At 37.2% G+C, this 21,497-nt stretch overlaps 1 protein-coding gene across 11 annotated transcripts in view; it reads right to left on the bottom strand.

Moving 5' to 3' along the window:
• Nucleotides 1-21,497, bottom strand: part of HERC1 (HECT and RLD domain containing E3 ubiquitin protein ligase family member 1) — a 186,741-nt gene that overhangs the window by 25,091 nt on the left and 140,153 nt on the right. For 7 of the 11 annotated variants that reach the window (XM_081795857.1, XM_081795863.1, XM_081795860.1 and 4 more), the window contains exons 43-59: nucleotides 20,992-21,116; nucleotides 19,821-20,041; nucleotides 18,606-18,874; nucleotides 17,805-17,857; nucleotides 16,912-17,112; nucleotides 16,120-16,294; nucleotides 13,619-13,889; nucleotides 13,273-13,486; nucleotides 12,253-12,509; nucleotides 11,022-11,149; nucleotides 9,531-9,658; nucleotides 7,863-8,063; nucleotides 6,537-6,667; nucleotides 5,533-5,732; nucleotides 5,017-5,122; nucleotides 2,686-2,832; nucleotides 620-721 (exon numbers count right to left, since the gene is read on the bottom strand). In XM_081795857.1, coding sequence (XP_081651983.1) covers nucleotides 620-721; nucleotides 2,686-2,832; nucleotides 5,017-5,122; nucleotides 5,533-5,732; nucleotides 6,537-6,667; nucleotides 7,863-8,063; nucleotides 9,531-9,658; nucleotides 11,022-11,149; nucleotides 12,253-12,509; nucleotides 13,273-13,486; nucleotides 13,619-13,889; nucleotides 16,120-16,294; nucleotides 16,912-17,112; nucleotides 17,805-17,857; nucleotides 18,606-18,874; nucleotides 19,821-20,041; nucleotides 20,992-21,116 — 2,929 coding nt within the window. The remainder of the gene's footprint in view (nucleotides 1-619; nucleotides 722-2,685; nucleotides 2,833-5,016; nucleotides 5,123-5,532; nucleotides 5,733-6,536; nucleotides 6,668-7,862; nucleotides 8,064-9,530; nucleotides 9,659-11,021; nucleotides 11,150-12,252; nucleotides 12,510-13,272; nucleotides 13,487-13,618; nucleotides 13,890-16,119; nucleotides 16,295-16,911; nucleotides 17,113-17,804; nucleotides 17,858-18,605; nucleotides 18,875-19,820; nucleotides 20,042-20,991; nucleotides 21,117-21,497) is intronic. The other 4 variants (XM_081795865.1, XM_081795866.1, XM_081795861.1 and 1 more) reach the window with 3 other exon arrangements.

Genomic DNA, 21,497 nt, shown 5'->3' with positions numbered 1-21,497 from the left:
TACAGGTTTAGAGCTCAATTTTAGTATCTTTTACCTACATAAAATATAAACCAAAGCAGCACATTGGCTCTATTCATTAAGGGTATGAAGAGCAAGACTGCAGGAGATAATGTCATCTCTGACTTACTTCACAGCAGGGGGCTAGTATGTATACACATATACATATTTGTGTGTGTGCGTGTGCGTATGCAGTAAGTATTTTTTTAACTAAAATATTAAATTGAAAGTCAAGATACATTTTGTATACTCGAGTTAAAGGTCTTTGGGGTGGTCCTGTGGTCCTACTTTTTAAAGAAAATTCTTTTGAGACAATTTACTGTTATCTCAAAAGTCATGGCAGAAAGTAAAAATCCACTTTATAACTTCCAATGGAACTTAAGTCGTTTGATGATTAGGCATTTAGCCAAAATCTAGGGTATGGTAAGAAGAGTACTAGATTATAAATCAGGAGGCCTGGGTTCTAGTTTTCCTTCTGTCACAAAATAGTTGTATTATCTTAGGCAAATAATAATCCCTCTGGATATGAGTTTTCTCCCCTGTAAAGTAGGCTACTTAGACTATGATTTCTAAGGTACCTTATAGACTTATCCCTTACGATTTTAGAGAATTGTAAAAGTACCTTCGATCTATTTGAGCAAGCAGCTACCCCAACATCTGGAATCCATACTGTGGTCTGAATAGCTCCAGAGCCTATCACTACAGTTTGCAAGACAGAGCCATCCTAAAATGAGAAGTAGTTATATCAGTACACATTACTTAACCTTAGTCATTATTTACATTTTTTTTCCATTTTATTTTATTTTTTAAATTTACATCCAAGTTAGCATATAGTGCAACAATGATTTCAGGAGTTCAGGATTCCTTAATGGCCCTTACCCATTTAGCCCATCCCCCCTCCAACAACCCCTCTAGTAACCCTCTGTATGTTCTCCATATTTAAGAGTCTCTTATGTTTTCTCCCCCTCCCTGTTTTTATGTTATTTTTGCTTCTCTTCCATTGTGTTCATTTGTTCTGTGTCTTAAAGTCCTCATATGAGTGAAGTCATATGATATTTGTCTTTCTCTAATTTCACTTAGCGTAATACCCTCTAAGTTGTATCCACATAGTTGCAAATGGCAAGATTTCACTTTTTTTGATTGCCGAGTAATACTCCATTGTATATATATACACCACATCCTCTTTATCCATTCATCCATCGATGGACATTTGGGCTCTTTCCATACTTTGGCTATTGTTGATAGTGCTGCTATAAACACGGGGGTGCATGTGTCCCTTCGAAACAGCACACCTGTATCCCTTAGATAAATACCTAGTAGTGCAATTGCTGGGTTGTAGGGAAGTTCTATTTTTAATTTTTTGAGGAACCTCCATACTGTTTTCCAAAATGGCTGCACCAGTTTGCATTCCCACTAGCAATACAAAAGAGATCCTCTTTCTCCACATCCTCGCCAACATCTGTTATTGCCTGAGTTGTTAATGTTAGCCATTCTGACAGGTGTGAGGTGGTATCTCCTTGTGGTTTTGATTTGTATTTCCCTGATGATGACTGATGTGGAACATTTTTTCTTATGTTGGTTGGCCATCTGGATGTCTTCTTTGAATTCTTTTTTTTTAACGTTTATTTATTATTGAGAGACAGAGAGACAGAGAGACACAGAGAATGAACAGGAGAGGGGCAGAGAGAGGGGGAGACACAGAATCTGAAATAGGCTCCAGGCTCTGAGCTGTTGGCACAGAGCCCAATGCAGGGCTCGAACTCACAAACTGTGAGATCATGATCTGAGCCAAAGTCGATCCCCCAACCGAGCTACCTAGGCGCCCCTGGATGTCTTCTTTGGAGAAGTGATTATTCATGACTTTTGCCTATTTATTCACTGGAATATTTGTTTCTTGGGTGTTGAGTTTGGTAAGTTCTTTAAAGATTTTGGATACCAACCCTTTATCTGATACGTCACATGCAAATATCTTCTCCCATTCCGTCGGTTGCCTTTTAGTTTTGCTGATTGTTTCTTTTGCTGTCCAGCAGCTTTTTATTTTGATGAGGTCCCAAAAAGTTCATTTTTGCTTTTGTTTCCCTTGCCTCTGGAGATGTGTTGAGTAAGAAGTTGCTGCAGCTGAGGTCAAAGACGTTTTTGCCTACTTTCTCCTTGAAGATTTTGATGGCTTCCCATCTTACATTTAGGTCTTTCATCCATTTTGAGTTTATTTTCGTGTATGGTATAAGAAAGTGGTCTAGTTTTCCCAGCACCACTTGCTGAAGAGACTGTCTTTATTCCATTGGATATTCTTTCCCGCTTTGTCAAAGATGAGTTGGCCATACATTTGTGGGTCCATTTCTGGGTTCTCTATTCCGTTCCAATGATCTGTCTGTTTTTGTGCCAGACATTTTAAATTTACACACTTCACATTCACAAAAACATTTTAGAGAAAAATCTATATACTCCAGTGAAATTTAGCAACGTCTAATTACATAGGTACTACCCAATTTTCTGGGGCCTTTTCTAGATGACTTTAAAAATATATCAATAAGAAAAATTAAAGAGTGGAGAATTCTGAAAGGAGTTTCTTCAGTACCCAAAGTATTAGTACACAAAATATTCCTAGGGATGGTTGGGTTAATTTTTACCATATCTAAGTTAATGCATAAACATTTCTTAAGATAAAAATAACATCTGTACTCTTACCCTTAAAGACCAAATGTTCATGAGCCCACCTAGTCCACCAGACACGAGGGCCAACCCATCAGAACTAAAGGCAACAGTCCGGACAGGGGTGATGTGTCCCCGCAGCTGATAAACACATTTGGCTCCGGCTGATTTCCTATATCCATCCTGCAATTCATTTTGATTTTTAGCATATATTGAAATTAAAACAAACTTATAGATTCAAGATTTATAATTCATTCCTGGAAATTTTATATTTCAGTAAAAAACTGGGCAAGAGGGAAGGACAACTCTCTCATAGGTTTAGCTTGAGAAAATAATAAAATAACAACGTGGTTCTCCTTGGCTCCTCTGAAACTGAGTTCATATTTTTTGACACCCTTCTAAGTGAATTTCCTATTCTTCAAACCAGCAGAAATTACAATTGTAAGTTCCAATTATCCCTCAGAGATAGAAAAATCCTAACTTCTGCTTTTTAATGAGTGTTCTAATTTTTAAATTTAGCTTTATGTAATTTTCATTTTTAGCTCCTAAAATTCATGAATTGCACATGTTGGGTCTATATAAACAGGCTCTTCTTTTTGATGGCCAATGGTTCTGTCTGTTACGTGGTGTCTAATTTCATGTTTGCATTGTTGCATCTTGCACGTTTTAATTTTTTTAAGTTAATTTATTTGGTGAGGGAGGGAGATAGAAAGACAGAGACAGAGACAGAGAACACGAGAGGTGGAGGGGCACAGAAAGAGGATCCCAAGCACGCTCTGCACTGTCAGCATAGAGCCCAAAGCAGGGCTTGAACCCACAAACCATGAGATTATCACCTGAGCTGAAATCAAGAGTTGGAAGCTTAACCAAATGAATCACCCAGGTGCCCCTGCCTTGCACGTTTTAGAAGTGAGATAGGTCCAAAGGGCTACTCTCTAGTACAAACAGAAAATCAGATTTATCTTTAGTGCCTCGACTTCCACTTCTTTTTCATTAAGAAAAAAATTTTTTAATGTTTATTATTATTTTTGAGAGCAGGGGAAGGGCAGAGAGAGAGGGAGACACAGAATGAAGCAGGCTCCAGGCAGTGAGCTGTGAGCACCTGTCAGCACAGAGCCCACACTGGGGCTCGAACTTACCAACTGCAAGATCATGACCTGAGCTGAAGTCAGATGCTTAACTGAGCCACCCAGATGTCCCTCCCAATTCTACTTCTATATTTTCCCCTCATTAGTGAGCTATTTACCTCTCCCTCTTAACCTCTTTCTTCCTGTCCTTAAGCTCCCTCTTCCTTCTAGTTATGACAGTGTATATTACCAGATGTACTTATTTATCCAGATATAACATAAGGTATATTTCTTCCAGGGGTATTTGTATCATGAGCAAAAAGAAAGAGCAACAGAAGGTGCAAACCGTTAGCTCAGGGATGCCATATGACTGGCCACCAAGTATTTTAAAGAATTTTAAGTCAGGTGCCAATGTTTAATATTGGGAGATTTTACTTAAAACGCTGGGTTTCTGGCTTCTATCAGGAAAAAAAGAGACAATCTGGTAACAATAGCCTCATTTCTGGATGGCGGCAATCAGCTCTCTGGCAGCCGTGTCCTTTATAGAAAGCATGTGTGTTTCTAGGTTTTTTGTTTTTACCCTCTCCACACCAACTCCCAGCTTTTTGAGTTTATGTTGCTTGTTTAGATGGCCTTTTAAGCATCTATCTGAATCTGTAAACTCTTTTTTTAAATCATTTTTTAAAAAATGTTTATTTATTTTTGAGAGAGAGAGAGAGAGAGAGAATGCGATCAGGGGAGGGGCAGAAAGAAAGGAAGACAGAGAATCCTAAGCAGGCTCTGTGCTGTCTGCACAGAGCCCAGTGCAGGGCTTGAACTCACAAACTGTGAAATCATGACCTAAGCCGAAATCAAGAGTGGGACACTTAACAAACTGAGCCACCCAGGCACCCCCTGTAACCTCCTTTGAAGTTAAAGGAATTGTTCTTCATAGGTGGAATGCGGTATCAGCAGCAGATACTTTGGACAGGGGTGTTCCTGTGGTGTTCCCATTTCACTGTACCAAAGATTTAGGACTTCTCTATCTGTAGTACCAAATAATATCCATTACTATAAATGATCACCACTCAGTGTATCTTGAATGTCTCACTTTAACAAGCAATCACGCCGTCCTGACTTATAAAAAATAAGGCCAATTCAGAAAACACACAAAGTATGACAATTATTCATGTTTCCCTAATGGATCTTGCCCTTTAAGATACTGAGTAGTGAGTATCTCAGTAATCAAAGGAGGATTACTTTGATAACACAAACCATCTTTGGTTTCAGATAAGGTCTTCAAAAGCACCAGAACATTTACCTGGCAATTTGACTCCTGGTCCCACCATCCTTCTGAACTAGTCACACTGGTCTGTGTGGTATCTTGTGGAATACGCCAAACACATACCAAGCCACTCTGACAGCCACTTAAAATTAATCATGTAAAACCAAAACATGTCAATATGCAGAAGTAAATATACTTTCAAAGAGCAATCAATTAAAGACCTGATAAAACTATTACAGTATTATTTTAAAAATTATTTGCAATAGGTATATGCTATAATCTTTTACAAGAATTACAAGAAGAATCGATATTCTAGCAACATCACACCCAGATAAGGAGACTGCATTCCAACTTCCACATTTTGCCTTATTTCTCTAAGGTAATCTTATGGAATTAGACATTATAAGAATAGTAACAGGCAAACTGTTTAAGACCACTGAAAAGCCATATTTAACGCAAGTAACAGTCCATAATAATATAAAAATTAAGACACACACACACACACACACACACACACACACACACACACACACACACAAATTTGTAACATACGTAGCCATCAGTAAATGCAATTTGGATCCTTTCCCTGGGAGGCTGCACCAAGCAATGCCATTTACAATAGATGGATGGCAGAGTGAATGTAGACAGCGCCAGCATCCTGAAATAGGCCCCCAGAGTTTCACATTTTCTTCTTTGGCACATGTCATAAGAATATGACCTGTTGGGTCCCACTTCATACTAACAAGAGTATCCTTAAAATGACAGGGAGAGAAAAAAAAATCATAGTAACCTTCCTTCACAGATATGTAAACTCAGTAATTTATGACCTATACTTCCATTACTCAATTATTTTGAAATCAATATTTTATGCAAATAAGATACTGTCATATCATTCCCAATCACAAGACAACTCACCCTTTAATATAATCTGCATTATATACACTTGCTACAGTCAAAGCTCAGTAAATGTTAGTTGAATGAATGAATTAGGAAATTCTGATTCAGAAGGAATATTTATCTTTCATTAGCATTTTTAAGAATTATTCACTTGTAATCATTAGAATAATGAAAAAGAAACTTAAAAAAAAGCATCCTTCATACCAAAATAGCAAACATTATGAGAATCTAAGACATATTGTACGTTTACATGGTTGACGTCGTGTTCTTCTGACATTTTTTTATTTTTACCCTCCTTCTCACTTTCAACCCCTGCCTTCGTGCACTTATGTTTTGCCTAGATGGCCCTGTAAGCATTAGAACCAGCAACTCTTTTTAAGGTAAAGGAATCATTCTTCATAGATGGAATTTCTAGCATGACAGGGGGTGTTCCAAGGGTGCTCCTATTTTACTGTTTTGGTTTTACTTCTTTCTTGGCTTTCTTGATGGCTTTCTTACACAGACCTTTCCATGTATATACATGGTCGAAAGATTTTGTGTAACAATAGAATAAGAAATCATAAGTGAACTATGTTAAGAAAGTTTAAAGAAAACTAGTATCAAGCAATACTATAGTAAAAAAACAAGAAAAAGTAACCATCTGGGAAAGATGTTTTTACCTTATGTGCATCAATTAGAACAATGCCTCCTTTCTCAAGTGGTTCCTTCGTTCCCAGTAACAATTTTCCATCAAAAAATCCTACTGCAAATGGTCTGTCTTCACTGAACCAAGCAATGCAAGTTACAGACACTAACATGATTAAAAAAAAAATTTTTTTAAGAAAAAAATATGACACTCATATGTCATTGTCTAACTTAAAAGACATATTTTTGCAACAAACATATGCTACCACAACCACTCCAAGTAAATTTCCAAACATCTCTTTGATGCATTTATTAGATAAAAGGTAGGCTGAGAGCAGGGATTCTGTGTAACTTACTTTAAAAGTATTATAATAAGTGACAAGGACTACCTCATTTTTAACCTTTTATTCTTTTCAGATGATTACTGAAAAGTTAAATTCCTTGCTGATTCCAAGTCCATGTACCAGGTTCCTTCCTTTTGGACCAGAATCTACCATGAAACTGAGAAATGAAATAATCCATCATAGAAAGAAAATTATCTGTCCCTTCTTTTGCTTAATATTCCTTACTCTGTGTGTTTCCATATTTTACCAAACATGTTCTAACAATCTACATTCATATTTGCTTCTTCAAGTACACATTAACTCTGGAAAACTACAAGAGAAGTAAGAAACAGTATTTATCTGTGGGAGTAGAATGGGGACATGTGGAATGAGTAGATGGGAAAAAGACTTTTCGCTGCCTATCTTTTTAAACTTTAAGATTTTTGAACCCCATCAAGGTATTACCTATTTAAAAAAAAAAAACCTAAATTTAAAAAACACTTGTTCTATTCTGTGCCATGTAAGCTGGGACCGTGATCTGTGAAATACTCCACTCCCCCAAAACAATGAACAAAACCATGTAGTAAGATGTCTATGCATCCAAAGGGAACACAGAAAATAAATGAAAGGAGACTTCCTACTATCTCTTGTCATACCAGGAACATCCCTCCTCCTCCTTCCATTTCCTCAATTTCATTTATTAACAATTTCATCTCTACCAATGATTATAATTCTTTTCTCTTGGACATTCCTAACTTTCAAGGGAAATTGGCAGCCCCACTTAAGTTTCAGACACTTACACAAAGGATGAATGACTAATACAATACTATTAGATCTCATTTTGGCAGAGGTATGTGGTAGATGTTGGGAGGGAATTATCTTTCAACGTAGTAACTAACTAAAACGAAATATCAACTGGAAAATTTAGAAAACAAAGCCAAAAGTAATATTAACTCTGCATTTTTAAAAGCAAGTGCCAAAAAAAATAAGTTTTTTGATTGGGGGAAATACTTTCTTAATGAGACGCAAGTCATTTACCATCTTTTCGATAGCAATGTTCCAATTCTCGACGGTGCATAGTGGATACATCAACAACTTCTATCAGTCCTAGAGAGCCATCCATCCGTCCCACCAACAATAATTCTGGAGACTCTCCTGACCAGGCTGTAGCTGGACCCTCTTCTGGCCAAGCCAGGGCAGATACCCAATGAGGCTGAATATCTACTAATCCTTTACCTCCTAAAGAGGGAGAAAATGTTAACTAGTTACTTAATCCTTAAAAACAATAATACAAAAATATTAATTCTAATATTCACTCAAGGCAGTCCTCAATTTCATAATAGTCTATTAATAAATACAATTATAAGGCAGGATCCTTCATTTATATACTATATATGATTATCAAATTCACAGGCTTTCCTATAACTACTAATGGGACAAAAAATGATAGCTTTACTTAAAGTTTATTTATTTTTGAAAGAAAGAATTGTGACAGAGTGTGAGTGGAGGAGGGGCAGAGAAACAGGGAGACACAGAATCCAAAGTAGGCTCCAGACTCTGAGCTGTCAGCACAGAGCCCAATATGAGGCTCAAACCACAAACTGTGTGATCATGACCTGAGATGAAGTCGGATGCTTAACCGACTGAGCCACTCAGATGCTTCAAAGTGATAGCTTTATTAAAGAAGGAGTAAAGGAGGGGCGCCTGGGTAGCTCAGTCGGTTGAGCATCGGACTTTGGCTTAGGTCATGATGTCATGGTTCATGAGCTCCACATCAGGCTCACTGCTGTCAGTGCGGAGCCTGCTTCTGATCCTCTGTTCCCTTCCCCTGCTCACGTTCTCTCTCTCAAAAATAAATACAAACTTTTAAAAAAATAAAAAGGAGTAAAGGAAAATATTCAGTGTAGAAATGTCAAACACTTACATCCTTTCCTAATAATTACTGAAAATCAAATTAACGTAAGAAATTTCCCTAGAGTTAAGGCTAGCTTTTCCTTCAAATCTGTGAAACATAGAAAAGCCTTTCTTCAAATATGCAAAAACAAACAAAATTATGCAATAAGCCTAAGATTATAATAATTTTTACTTTCCAGAGACATATCATTAAAAATTGAAATGAGGGGGCGCCTGGGTGGCTCGGTCGGTTAAGCATCCGACTTCGGCTCAGGTCATGATCTCACAGTCCGTGAGTTCGAGCCCCGCATCAGGCTCTGTGCTGACAGCTCAGAGCCTGGAGCCTGTTTCAGATTCTGTGTCTCCCTCTCTCTCTGCCCCTCACCTGTTCATGCTCTGTCTCTCTCTGTCTCAAAAATAAATAAATGTTAAAAAAAAAATTAAAAAAAAAAAAAAAAAATTGAAATGAGTTTGTACCTGTGAATTAGACAAAATTAGTAGAAATATTTCAAGTGATTCAAAAGAATGCATCACTGAAAACTCATAGCTCAAAACCTATTCTGAACACTTATAGTTGTATGTGAAAAGAATTTTTAGCTTACAACTACCAGGTTAGTCAAAACTCTTAGAAAGAGAAGTCAGGAAATGATCATTTCCTCTTTAATTTAAACTATAATATGCACACATCTACACAGCTGAAGAACAGACTGTGAGTTTCAAGGTGAAAGGAAGCCACTGTTTGGACTCAGAAAGCTAAAAAAAAAGGCTTAAAAAGTACCTTCAGTAATTTGCTAGTATTGGCATGACTCTTACCATTAACTTGCCAAATATTCACCATCTTTTCCAAGGCCCCAGCTAGATATTTGCCACTGATACTCCAGGAAACAGGTGAGAAACTTGGATCACTGGGTGACCCCAGGCTCTCCTCAGCATCTCCTTCTCTAAAATATAAAAGACACATATGGGATTCTAATCCTCATCATCCAAAAATATATAAAACCTCAAATCTTAAAATAAAGGTTTCATATGGACTGAAGTAAATAATAGAGACTCTTCATTTCAGAAGCTTGGCTAGCAGTATTTGACAATCACATATTTGCTAGCATTTGTCATGGTGTGAAAAATGTAGAATTAAAGAAGAGTGATGCTTAGATTACCCAATTACCATAGTAGATAATTTCTCAACAAAGACATTCTGATTCTTTACAGGTTGTAAACCTGGTTATTATTCAGAGCACAATGATTCTTGTTTGCCTAATCTCTAGGGAAGCTCTCAGAAAGGAAATACCTATGCCAGCTATAAAACTATAAAGGCTGTTAACATTCTGTAAGAAATATCATTAATTCCTAAAAAATCCTTAAAGAATGATGGAATATTAGCCTACTGTTTTACAGAATTTAACATTTATAATGCTAGCATAGTAGACCTTGATTTAATTCTAAGACACTGATTGTTAAAATTTTTATTTTCTTAATTACTATCCTGGAAATTTAAAAACACACACCAGAGATATAGTAAGACTATTCTAAAAGAAAAACTGTAGGGGGCCTGGGTGGCTCAGATGGTTGAGCATCCAACTCTTGATTTCAGCTCAGGTCATGATCCCATGGTTGTGGGATCGAACCCCGCACTGGGCTCCATGCTAAGTGTGGAGTCTGCTTAAGATCCTCTCTCTCAGAGCACCTGGTGGACTCAAACAGTTATGCATCTGACTCTTGATTTCAGCTCAGGTCATGATCTCACAGTTTGTGGGAATGAGCCCCATGTTGGGCTCTGCGCTGATAGTGCAAAGCTTACTTAGGATTCATTCTCTCTCTCTCTCTCTCTCTCTCTCTCTCTCTCTCTCTCTGCCTCTCCCCTGCTCTCAAAATAAATAAACTTAATCAGGGCACCTGGATGGCTCAGTTGGTTGAGCATCTGACTTCGGCTCAGATCATGATCTCCCAGTTTGTGGGTTCAAGCCCCACATCAGGCTCTGTGCTGACAGCTCAGAGCCTGGAGTTTGTTTCGGATTCTGTGTCTTCCCCCCCGACCACCCCTCCCTCACCTGTTCTCTGTCTCCCTCTCTTTCTCAAATATAAACATTAAAAAAATTTTTTTTTAATTTTCCCTTTCTCTCCCTCTGCCCCCTCCCTGGCTCTTGCTCTCTAAAAAATAAAACAAATTAAAATTAAGAAAAAAATAAAAGAAAAATTGTAATAACTTTTAATGACACTGTGATTACATTAACACAACCAAGATGAAGCATGTTTAGGATTCTCTTATTTTAAATGTTACACATGAGAGCTGATGTTAGCACTCACAATCTGTTGAACACACAGGTTTGTTGCAGTGAATATTGCTTCTTAGTAACATTCCATACCCGGATGGTACCATCATTGCCACTTGTAGCCAAAAGTCCTTTTTTATTACACCAAACACAAGTCATCACCTAGAAAGGTTGAAAAAGTCCAATGATTTTTAATTAAGTTTTTTATTTTAATTCTAGTATAGTTAATATACCGTGTTATATTAATTGCAGGTGCACAATGTAGTGTTTCAACAATCCTATACATTACTCAGTGCTCATCATGATTAGTGTACTTTTAACCCCTTCACCTATTTCACTCACACTCCCACCCACCTCCCTTCTGGTAACCTTCTCTACAGAGTTCTGTTAGAGTTAAGAGTCCACTCTTTGGCTTGTCTCTTTTTTATTCCTTTATTCGTTTGTTTTGTTTCTTAAATTCCACATATGAGTGTAATCATGGTATTATCTTTCTCTGATTAATTTATTTTGTTTAGCATTATACTCTCCAGCTCCAGCCATGTTGTTGCAAATGGCAAGATTTCATTCTGACAAAGTCCAACATTTTTGAGCAAGTTTTGATTCAAATGATTTTGTCATTCTATATCTATCAAATTAAAAAATAATCTACCAGGAAATTGTAAAAGAAAAATATTCATGTTATAGCATAATATACATGGTTTCACTCTTTCCTAATTGGCTTGTAAACATACATCTATTTGTATGGCTTTAAAGTACTATGCCTAAACTCATTTGAGTTATTGCAGACCTATGAGAATCTTTACTAAACATGTTTATTTAATTCAATAAAGTATAAATATTTCAACATATGTTGTACAAAATAAACAACACAGACTAAGAAGTGACTTTTAAAGTGGTAATAACGGAAGTCAGTCTTCATTTCCTAAACTGCCCTTGTCAATGCTCAAGGGTCTGGTAAGTTAGATTAACACAGCAGTTAACAATTTCTTCTCCTCTTGCACATATAAGCCCTCATCTTTTGTGAGGTAATTCCCTTGGTTTTCTTCTCATCCCCTATCTGATTTTTCTATTTGTACACTACTATGTCAACCCAACATACAGAGAAAAGAAAGCTGGTAACTACTAGACAAATATTGGTAATTGTGCATGTGTGTGCACGAGGCAGAGAGAGAGAGAGACACTTAAGATCTAAGCTCTCAGAGAAGGGCAGAAACTATTTCATCTTACATAAGGTGATTAACATACTTAGGGCTCAAAATACATACTCTGTTTTGATGAGCCTCCAACTTGATAAAGGAGCATTTCCTGAGATCTCCTCCCATATCAGCGAGTGTTTGGGGAGTAGTTTGGTTGTCGCGGTCATGTGCAGCAAGAGTGCGCACAAGCTGTTGAGCAGCCCATTGCCTATGCTGTGAGGACAGCCTGGAGGAGAGGCAGCAGGCTGCCAGGGCATTAGCCAGCTCCAGAGGGCCTACAGCAGAAGGATCATAGGAAGGATGGGCATACAATTGGGCAGTTAAACCTGCTTAAACAAAACAATGAAATGATGCCCAGGTAAGAGCTGGTGGTGGTAAACAAAAAAAATGGGTTAACCCATATCTTTTAAAAATTAGCACTTTTGCAAGCAATCAATTCACTAAGATATGCATACAAGGTATAAAGCATTTATCTCCTATCACATTCTCTAATAAATCTGATTCATTGCAAATATACATTTATATACACCAAGACTCTTTGCTCTAAGTACACACAGATTCAGAATGCATCAGAAATAATTTCAAAGCCAGGGCAGAGACAGCATGCCCTAAAAAGTAAGAGTTTGGCTTTTGCTGCTCAAAAGTGATCATAACAGCCAGTCAAGAGGCTGGGCTGATAGATCCCAAAGCCCATCTATCTTGGCCGAATGGTCCTGATGAAGAGAAGGGTAGAGACAATAGTGATTAAGGAGTCCCTTCAAACTGTTATCATCTTATGACAAAGAGAAAAATAACCGTATCTTTACATAAATTTTATTAAGGACACCTAACCAAGATTATTATCTATTGTGATTCAAACCATAATCTAATAGAATAATCAAACCAAGATTAATTTGGTACATTTTCTAATATCTGTTTCCATGCACCATGAGAAAGGATCCATGTAGTTTTTTATGATCTGAACTTAAGAAGTATACATGACGCTATGTAATTTATCACTTACAACAACTCTAAAACACATTTTAAAAAGCACACATCAAATTGATTACAAGACTGTATATTTAAAATGGTAAATGGTATGAAACTTACCTTTCTTTTCAACTTCAGATTTATCATAGTTAGGTCTCAGTTTGGCCCCCTTGTCTGCTAGTAATGCCACAAGGGCCTGAGTTACAACAAAGTTTGGGGAGGTTACAAGCTTATTCTCTTCAGCAATTCCTCGGAGAAAGCTGGGTAGAAACTTTCGCTGAATTGGATCATCGACCGTGGTTAGATTTACACCTGTTGCAGCAGAAATCAAGTTCTGAAGAGGCAATTGGAACAAACAGGTTTAATTTTTACATATAATTTTGGAACAAAAAGATTTCACCTCAAAAGGCTCTTTAAGAATTGGTCAGAAATAACGCAACACGAAAAGCACTGAAAACCAGCTTACCTGTGTACACAACTGCACCAGGAGTTTGGCAGCACTAGGAGTGTTTGATGCCAGACATCCCACTGCTGTGCTCAGATAGGCCAGGCAAGAGATGGGCTTACTGGCCTTGCTGTGCCCGCCTCGTGAGCGTTCTGAGGTGCTTGCCATGGCAGAAGGGCTGGTAGAAAGGCCAGCTCTCCCTGCTGCGGCCAAGCACATTAACCGAACCAGTGTTCGGATATCTGTAAGCCCCAGAGATTCCAGGCCAGCAGCCAGGCTACAGCTGGAACCACTGCCAAGAAAGAAAAAACACTTCAGATGGATAAAGAAAACAGATTTCTGAAGGGACCACTGGGAGCCCCACCTATCAGCCAAAGTACCAATAACTAAAATAAAAGTCAAGCTGCAATATTACTAGCCATATGTATCTTAAGATAAGTCAAAAAATATTAAGCTGGAAACTTAAGATTTTAATTATTTTATTTTAATTTCATGAACTTGGAAGTATAACTAAGTATAATACACAAGAAAGTTCACAAACTGTGAGTTTTCACAAACAGGACCAACATAACCAACACCTCAGAAGCCTGCTTGGGTTCTTCTCAGTCACTAGACCCCTAAAAGTAACGAATACCACTGACTTTTTAAGTCATGTATCAGTTTTGCCTGTTTTGAACTTTATATAAATAAGATAAAGTCTGTAATCTTTTGTGTCTGGCTTCTTTTAAGACTCATCCACGTTGTTGCATTATAGCAGTAGATACTCTTTTTCACTGACATATTAATAAAATCTACCATAATTCATTTCTCCATACAGATGACAATTAGGTGGTTTCTAGCATGGGGCTATTATAAATAGCAGTGCCATGAAGTTCTTGCTTATGTCTTCTGGTGCACATATAGAAGCATTTCTGCCGAAAATATACCCAGGAGTAGCTTTCTAGGTGATAGAGTATGTTCACATTCACCTTTGGTTGGTACTATTGAACGGTTTTCCAAAGTAGCTGTACCAATTCACTTCCTTACTGGCAGTGTGTTCTGGGTGTTCCACATTTTCTAGGTGCTCACATTTTCCCACCAGTCTTTTCGATTTTAGCCTTTCTAATAGGTGTATTTATATCTCACTGGTTTTCCATTTTCATTTCTCTGAAGACTAATGAGGCTGAAGACCTTATTTTCCATGTTTACTGGCCATTTGGAGATCCTCTTGTATTATTTTGCATTTTGCCCACTTCTATGGGTTGTCTCTTCTTCTCATGGATTTGTAGAAATTCTTTACATGTTCTGTTGGTTATATGCATTGTTCATATGTTCTCCCATTAAGTGGCTCATTTTTTTTACTTTCTGACTTTTTATTTTCTTAATGACTTTTGCTGAAGAGTTCTTTTTTAATGTAGTTCAATTTATCAATATTTTTCTTGATGATGAATGGTTTTTGTGACTCACTTAAGAAAACTGTACCTATCCCAAGACTGAGAATAAATTCTTCCTACCTTAGAGAAACATTATTGATTTATCTTTCACATTTAGATCTAAGAGCCACTTGGAAATATTTGTCTTATATAGTGTGAGGTTGGGGCCAAGACTCACTTTTTCCTGTTGAATAAACCATGTGACCTAAGCCCAAGTTAGTGAGGAGACATGCTTTCCTCATTGTTCTGCCATATAAACATTATCATAAATCAAACCATACACCAAGTGTTTATCTATATGTGTGGGTCAGTTTCTAAATTCTGTTCTCCACTATCCAATACCAGAGTCTCATCTATTTTTGAATTTTTATTTCAGGGTCCTTCTGTCTTCACTGATTTACTTTTATATACCTCTACTCAACAATTCTTTTTTTTTTTTAAGTTTATTTATTTATTTTTGAGAGATACAGAGATAGTGCAAGTGGGGGAGGGGCACAGAGAGGGAGACAGAGAATCCCAAGCAGGCTCTGCACTGTCAGCATGGAGCCCAACGTGGGGCTCGAACTCACACGAGACCGTGAGATCATGACCTGAGGCGAAACCAACAGTCAGACGCTTAAGTGACTGAGCCACCCAGGCGCCCCTGCTTAACCATTTCTTAAATGGATGTCTTTTAGGTATTCTTGGCTCTCTTCCTTTTTTAATATTACATTCTACAGTATGAACATGGCAGGAGTCTCCATGATGGAATCTGCAGGTTGAAATAGCTACACAGTTGGGTCAATTTTGCAGAAAATTCATTCAACCTTTTGATTTTATCCTGCATCAAATGGATTGAAAGCTTTAGTTTCTCATTTCAGATAATAAAATTTAAAATGTTTGCAGTTTACTCAGCTACTATAATACTCTTATTTTCTACCTAAAAAGAGCTAAGTATTTACCAACTGGATGAATGAATAACAATGATGACTATCTCCAACTTCTTTCATTTGACAGCCTAGATACTCAAGGCTCTAAAAATTCTATCTCATCCTCCCAAACAATACTAAACTCCTGTCTAATACATACTAGGAACTAACTTAGCATCACCTGACACAAGATAATTCTTACCTGACCGAGAGAAGAGACAGAGCTCTCATTACCATGGTTCTTGCCAGAAGAACCTGAGCAGCAGCAGTCACTCTCCTTAAAGCCACCACCCGGTCATGAGGGTTTGCTAAGGCAGCGGCCTGCTCACCTAGTGTTATTCTTCCAGAGGAACTCTTTTCTACAGAGCCATGGCAACCTGAAAAACATATCCAGAGCACTGAAAAATTTTCCCATTCTATCTATGTTCTGGGCTGCAAGGAAACACAGCAAACCAATGTGTTTTGTTCATTTGGACTTTGTTACACAGAAAATTCCTTGGGAGAAAGAGACAGTTCTAAGGCAATAACCTGTTATATATGTTCCTTAAATTTTTTTGGTTTTATTTTGTTCATATATCATATTATATATAACAGACACAGAAAAGATACAGTTTTTAAAATATGCTTTAAGTATACAGAAAGGGCTGAGTCACCAATACTAATTCTTTATTTTGTATTCCCGAGAGCAAAAGTTACCCATACCCTTTCATGCACATAAAAAAAAAAGACTGCAAAATTGGTTTTAGTCAGTTCCAGGATTTCCCTATTTTCTTTAAAAAAAATCATACTCATATTTTATAAATTTTCTTTTTATTACTTCGGCATTTCATAAAAGCAAAAAATGAAAAATATTACCTTATACCTTGAAAATGTTCAAACAACTAGCTAAGGATACTTGACGGGGTGGAACAATGTTGTATTGCTATTTATCCAGTCTAAGAAACAAATTAATACAGACTCTAAAAAATCAATACCAATTATCATTTCAGTTTACCTATTTGCATTAGAGTCTCTTCCATACTGTTGGTAGCTGTTACCATTGCTACTGATGCTCCCAAGGGATCACTGTCAGGGAACTGAACTGGTTCTGGTACAATGCGTCGGTCGTTTAAACCAAGTGGTCCAGCAAGTAATTCAAATTCTTCTTCACCTGTTAGCTTTTCATCTTCATCAACATCTAACATGTCCCAGTCTTCTGGAATTTAAATAAATAAATTTATGGTATGTGAATATAAACATGAAGTAACTCTGCTGGCAACGGTTACTGTGAGATATGTCTAAAATGCAGATGGACTGAAAGCCCAGTGCCCACAAAATATGCTATGGCACCATCTCCTGGTGACCCAACCAAACTGCACTCCCTGAAACATAGTGAGAGTCTAAGGGAAAGGGAGTCTGAGTCAAACCCACCTAAAGCAACAGCAAATGTTACAGCTGGTAATGAAGGTTTCAGCTAATAAAAGCTATTGTTATGGGGCCAACAAAGAGTTCTTAATGCTATCCACAATCATTAGAGAATCAGTTATTTGAAGTAAATGAATGCTCCGTATAAATTCACGCTGTCATCAGTTTTGTACTTTTTACTTTCCTCAATCAGGATGGAAATTCAAAATGTACTCCATACTTTCCCTACTTCGAAAAAAATACATGCCACACAGAAATTAACATTCTGTGGTAAAGCTAGTATTTGAACCCAGGTCCTTTCCCTTTGATTTTTAAAACTAGGGCTGTTGCTTTCAAACTACCTTTAACTTTTCAGAGAAAGTTTTAAGTTAATATGTACTTAAATACCAACACATACACATAAAGTAAATTTTAGTAACAGATGTTAAGCAGAAGGTATATACAAAAATACATGTAAAATAAAGAAGCTCTCAAAACAACTACCTTCATACACACTGTCCTGCTTGCCAATTAGATCTGGAGCTTGTCCCTTGTACCTGCACCAAACATGAAGAACATTGTATTTTTATACAAAACAGTTAGTACCCAAAAATGCAAATTAAGTCATTAGAACATTTTAAAAGGTCATTAATAAAGCAACACAAAATAAAGTGTTTCAGGTTATGGGCTAAGAAAAACTACTGGTATGTAGGTACACACATGCTTACAGAATCAATGATCATTTTACCAAGTTACTGGGGGGGTTTCTAGGTCACCTACAACACTCATCCAGACCACCTTAAAGATTTTAATAGTTGACAGTAAAGGCAAAAGCCCTGCTCACTACAGATTAATTGCTATTCAAGGATATAAAGAAGTAATATTTTCACGGAAGCTCAATTTAATCTAAACAGTCTATTTTTTTTTTAATCACCAAAAAGATCTTAAGATGTCAAACAAAAACAGAGTGAAAAACACAATGAAAAAATTGACCATAAGCCTCCTGAAGGTTAAGGCAAGGGTCCTGCCTTAAGGCAACTTGCCTGCCAACAAGTTGAAGGTTCATAGAGTCAAACTCCAGTCAAAAACCTGCTGCCATGGACTGCAGGATCCCAGCTCTGGTAAAACATGAATTCCTCAACCACCTTCATCCTTCCTGCCCCCAATTCAGCAGTCATCGGACTTAGGGAAAGGTTAAGTGTAACTCTTCACGTTAAAATAAGCTTTAATTCCCACGTCTTGATGAGAGATACTTTATACTCTTCATTCAGAGGGGGTCTGGATATCTAAGCAATTTCAAGGTACCTTTCAGAACTTGTTGTCTTGGATTTGGTCTTCAGGGCTAAGTACTTTTCCCTGCAGCTGCCGCAGAGCAGGTAGTATGGATTTCCACTCCCACATTCACCACCGAACCAGCCATCCACATAGGAGCCGTTGCTGCGATAGCCCTGGCGGTTTGCACTGCGCCCACAGCCTGGGTGATTTCTCTTCATGTGCTGGTTGAAGCTGACGACACTGCACTCACACAGTTCACACACCACCACTTCTTCCCTGTCTTCAGACTCACAAACATGCTGCACAAAATTTTATATCAAATCATTAGTCAATTTAACATAAAATTAAGAAGAGGTAGATATTTATATGTTAAATGAATAACTTTGTTTACGCATGTTGGAACATTTGCAGGATTTTCATTAATGTTACATAACAAATTTCTTTCAAATCAGAATTTAGATCACATGATCTCAAGGTGTTCCTTGCTCTTTCTCAATCTAATAAGTTATAATAAAATTAACTCACTCTCCTACTGAGAAGAGTTAATAAAAATGACAATTAGCGCTATCTCAAATGGCTTTTTAAAAATCCCTCTAATAAACCTACTTTACATCTGGTCATAACATGCATATCTATTATCTGAATTTCTAAGAAGTCATTAGGATTCATTTATCTTATTAACTTAATATAGTAGATGCTCTTTTCTATAGGATTCAGACCTGTGAAATTTTCACGCTCCCCGCTACAAAAGCATAATGCTAAACAATGAAAACATACAAACCCACCATGTACCCTGCCCCTGGATGGAGGTAGTTACAAGACCTAGGTGGCACTGGTTCTTAGAATGAGGCACTACAGTGATTAAATGGAACCTATGAAGGAGAAGAGCATGCATTCAGATAGAAAGGTGAGCACAGCAGCCATGTTATACACCCAGAAGAGCTAAGAATTGATGCCAGTTTTGTAATCTATCTTTGACATTACAATCAAATATTAACAAAATATGGCTCTATTCATCTAGTCTGGGGAGGGAAACGATAAAATCATACAGAGAAAGCAAGAGACGCTTTTTCTTTTTAGTTTGTAGGTATCAAAGTAACCTTAAGCATTAGAGCCCCAAACTTTAGGATGAGATCTAAGACTTTTCAGAGTGTTACAACTCTAGGCAAGGCTGTTATTAGTAAGCTCTATGAACAGGAGGGCAGGAAAATAAGTCAGAGCAGCCCCCGCTGCAATCACACACACCCAGGTAGGCCAATCCAGTACCTCTGGGATCCACATTCCCAGAATATCATTGTCACTGGTCAGGTCTTGTCCAAACATAGCTTCCATTGCTTCATCATCAAGATCAATTTCCAATTCCTCATCTAAATTAAAGTCATACAACGCCCCTGGGTCTTGTTGCAAAGATATTCCTTCTCTCCGACTTTGATTCCTGTGGGCCTGCACAGAGCGGTATAACCCCGCTCAGAACAAAACAAAAAAGGCATTTTATTTACATGCATAAAGTAATTCTGAATATTTCACCAGTTCTTAACTGCCTGGATTCCAGACCATAAACATAAAATCTGACCTATCATGTGTGATTCTTCTTCTATAAAATGGGGTAATAGCACTCATACTTCACAGGGCTGTTAACAGGTTTAAGTAAGATAATCCATGTAAAATACTTCAAAATGTAATATGGAAAACACTCAGTAAATGTGAGCTGTTATTATTCTTTTAGGGTTACTTAAAAAAATCAGTCATTATATATTAAGTACACATCCTGTATTTTCTAGTTCAGTCTTAACTTCTCACTATTACTATAAATTACTGAAAAATTATGTTTTAGTAGTTCAAAAATCAAACACCATTTTGACAAGTCACACATCCTAGTTTTTAGTTTAGAAAATATGTTCCCTATAAATTACACTTCACATGTCTAGAGCATAATCCCAGAAGTATTTACTAATGTAACAATGAAATTTACTTTTGCTTTTCTGGGGCCCTACCTAGTAGTTTTGTCCTAAGGTCCACAGAGTACATCAGAAAAGCCAGTGACCACTTTAGCACAGTGCTCTTTTTAGCTCCTTCTTAATATTAATGTGACATTTTAAACATTCATCTTCACTTCTTAAAGTATAAACAGCTTGAGGGCAGAGACAGCATTTATGAAATACCTCAGTATCTACAAGTAACCAGTATAGACTTCTGTACCCAGAGGGAGCTTAAAAATAAATTTATGAAAGTATGCTGTGATTTCAATGCAAAATTATGTAAACAGGAAGAAAAATGCAAATAGCTGCTCTGTTAATGTGGAGGAACTGAGTACTTAGTATCATTAGTTCATCTTCTTTAATGCTGCTTTCACACTGACTTTAAAATATAAACTATACGACTTTCACCAATAGAAGGATGTGAAACATATAATTACCTGCTCTTGCTAGCAATGTGCGAGCAGCTAAATCAAACTTGTGCCTTCTTGTTACTGCTGAGCGACCCCTAGCTGGTGGTCCACTTCCAGAAGCTGCATTCTCTGCATGGTCCAGATTATCAGCGCTACAAGTGCAAATTTAAAAGCAACACAGATTTTTAAGAACCATCATAAATGGAAAGCACAGGCACAAGCTTACTTATGGTCTTGCTTTTTCCTCCAAATATTACCAAGAATAAAATATATTTATGATAAAACTGAAACATAGCTTGTCTTTGGTAAAGCTCCTAAATTATAAATATGTCATATTGCCCTAAGCAGTAATTTTACCTATTTTTTTTTTTTACTTTTATTTATTTAAGTAGGCTCTACACCTAACATAGAACCTGAACTCATGGTCCTGAGATCAAGAGTCACACACTCTACCAACTAAGCTAGTCAAGTGCCCTTACCTGATTTTGAATTATGCCAACAAGGGAATGATGCTTAATGCATGTTCAGATCCA

The sequence above is a fragment of the Panthera onca genome, chromosome B3, assembly GCF_046562875.1.
Source record: "Panthera onca isolate mPanOnc1 chromosome B3, mPanOnc1 haplotype 2, whole genome shotgun sequence".
NCBI lineage: Eukaryota > Metazoa > Chordata > Mammalia > Carnivora > Felidae > Panthera > Panthera onca.
The sequence above is the reverse complement of the archived record's forward strand: the minus strand, read 5'-3'. Positions and strand labels throughout refer to the sequence as shown.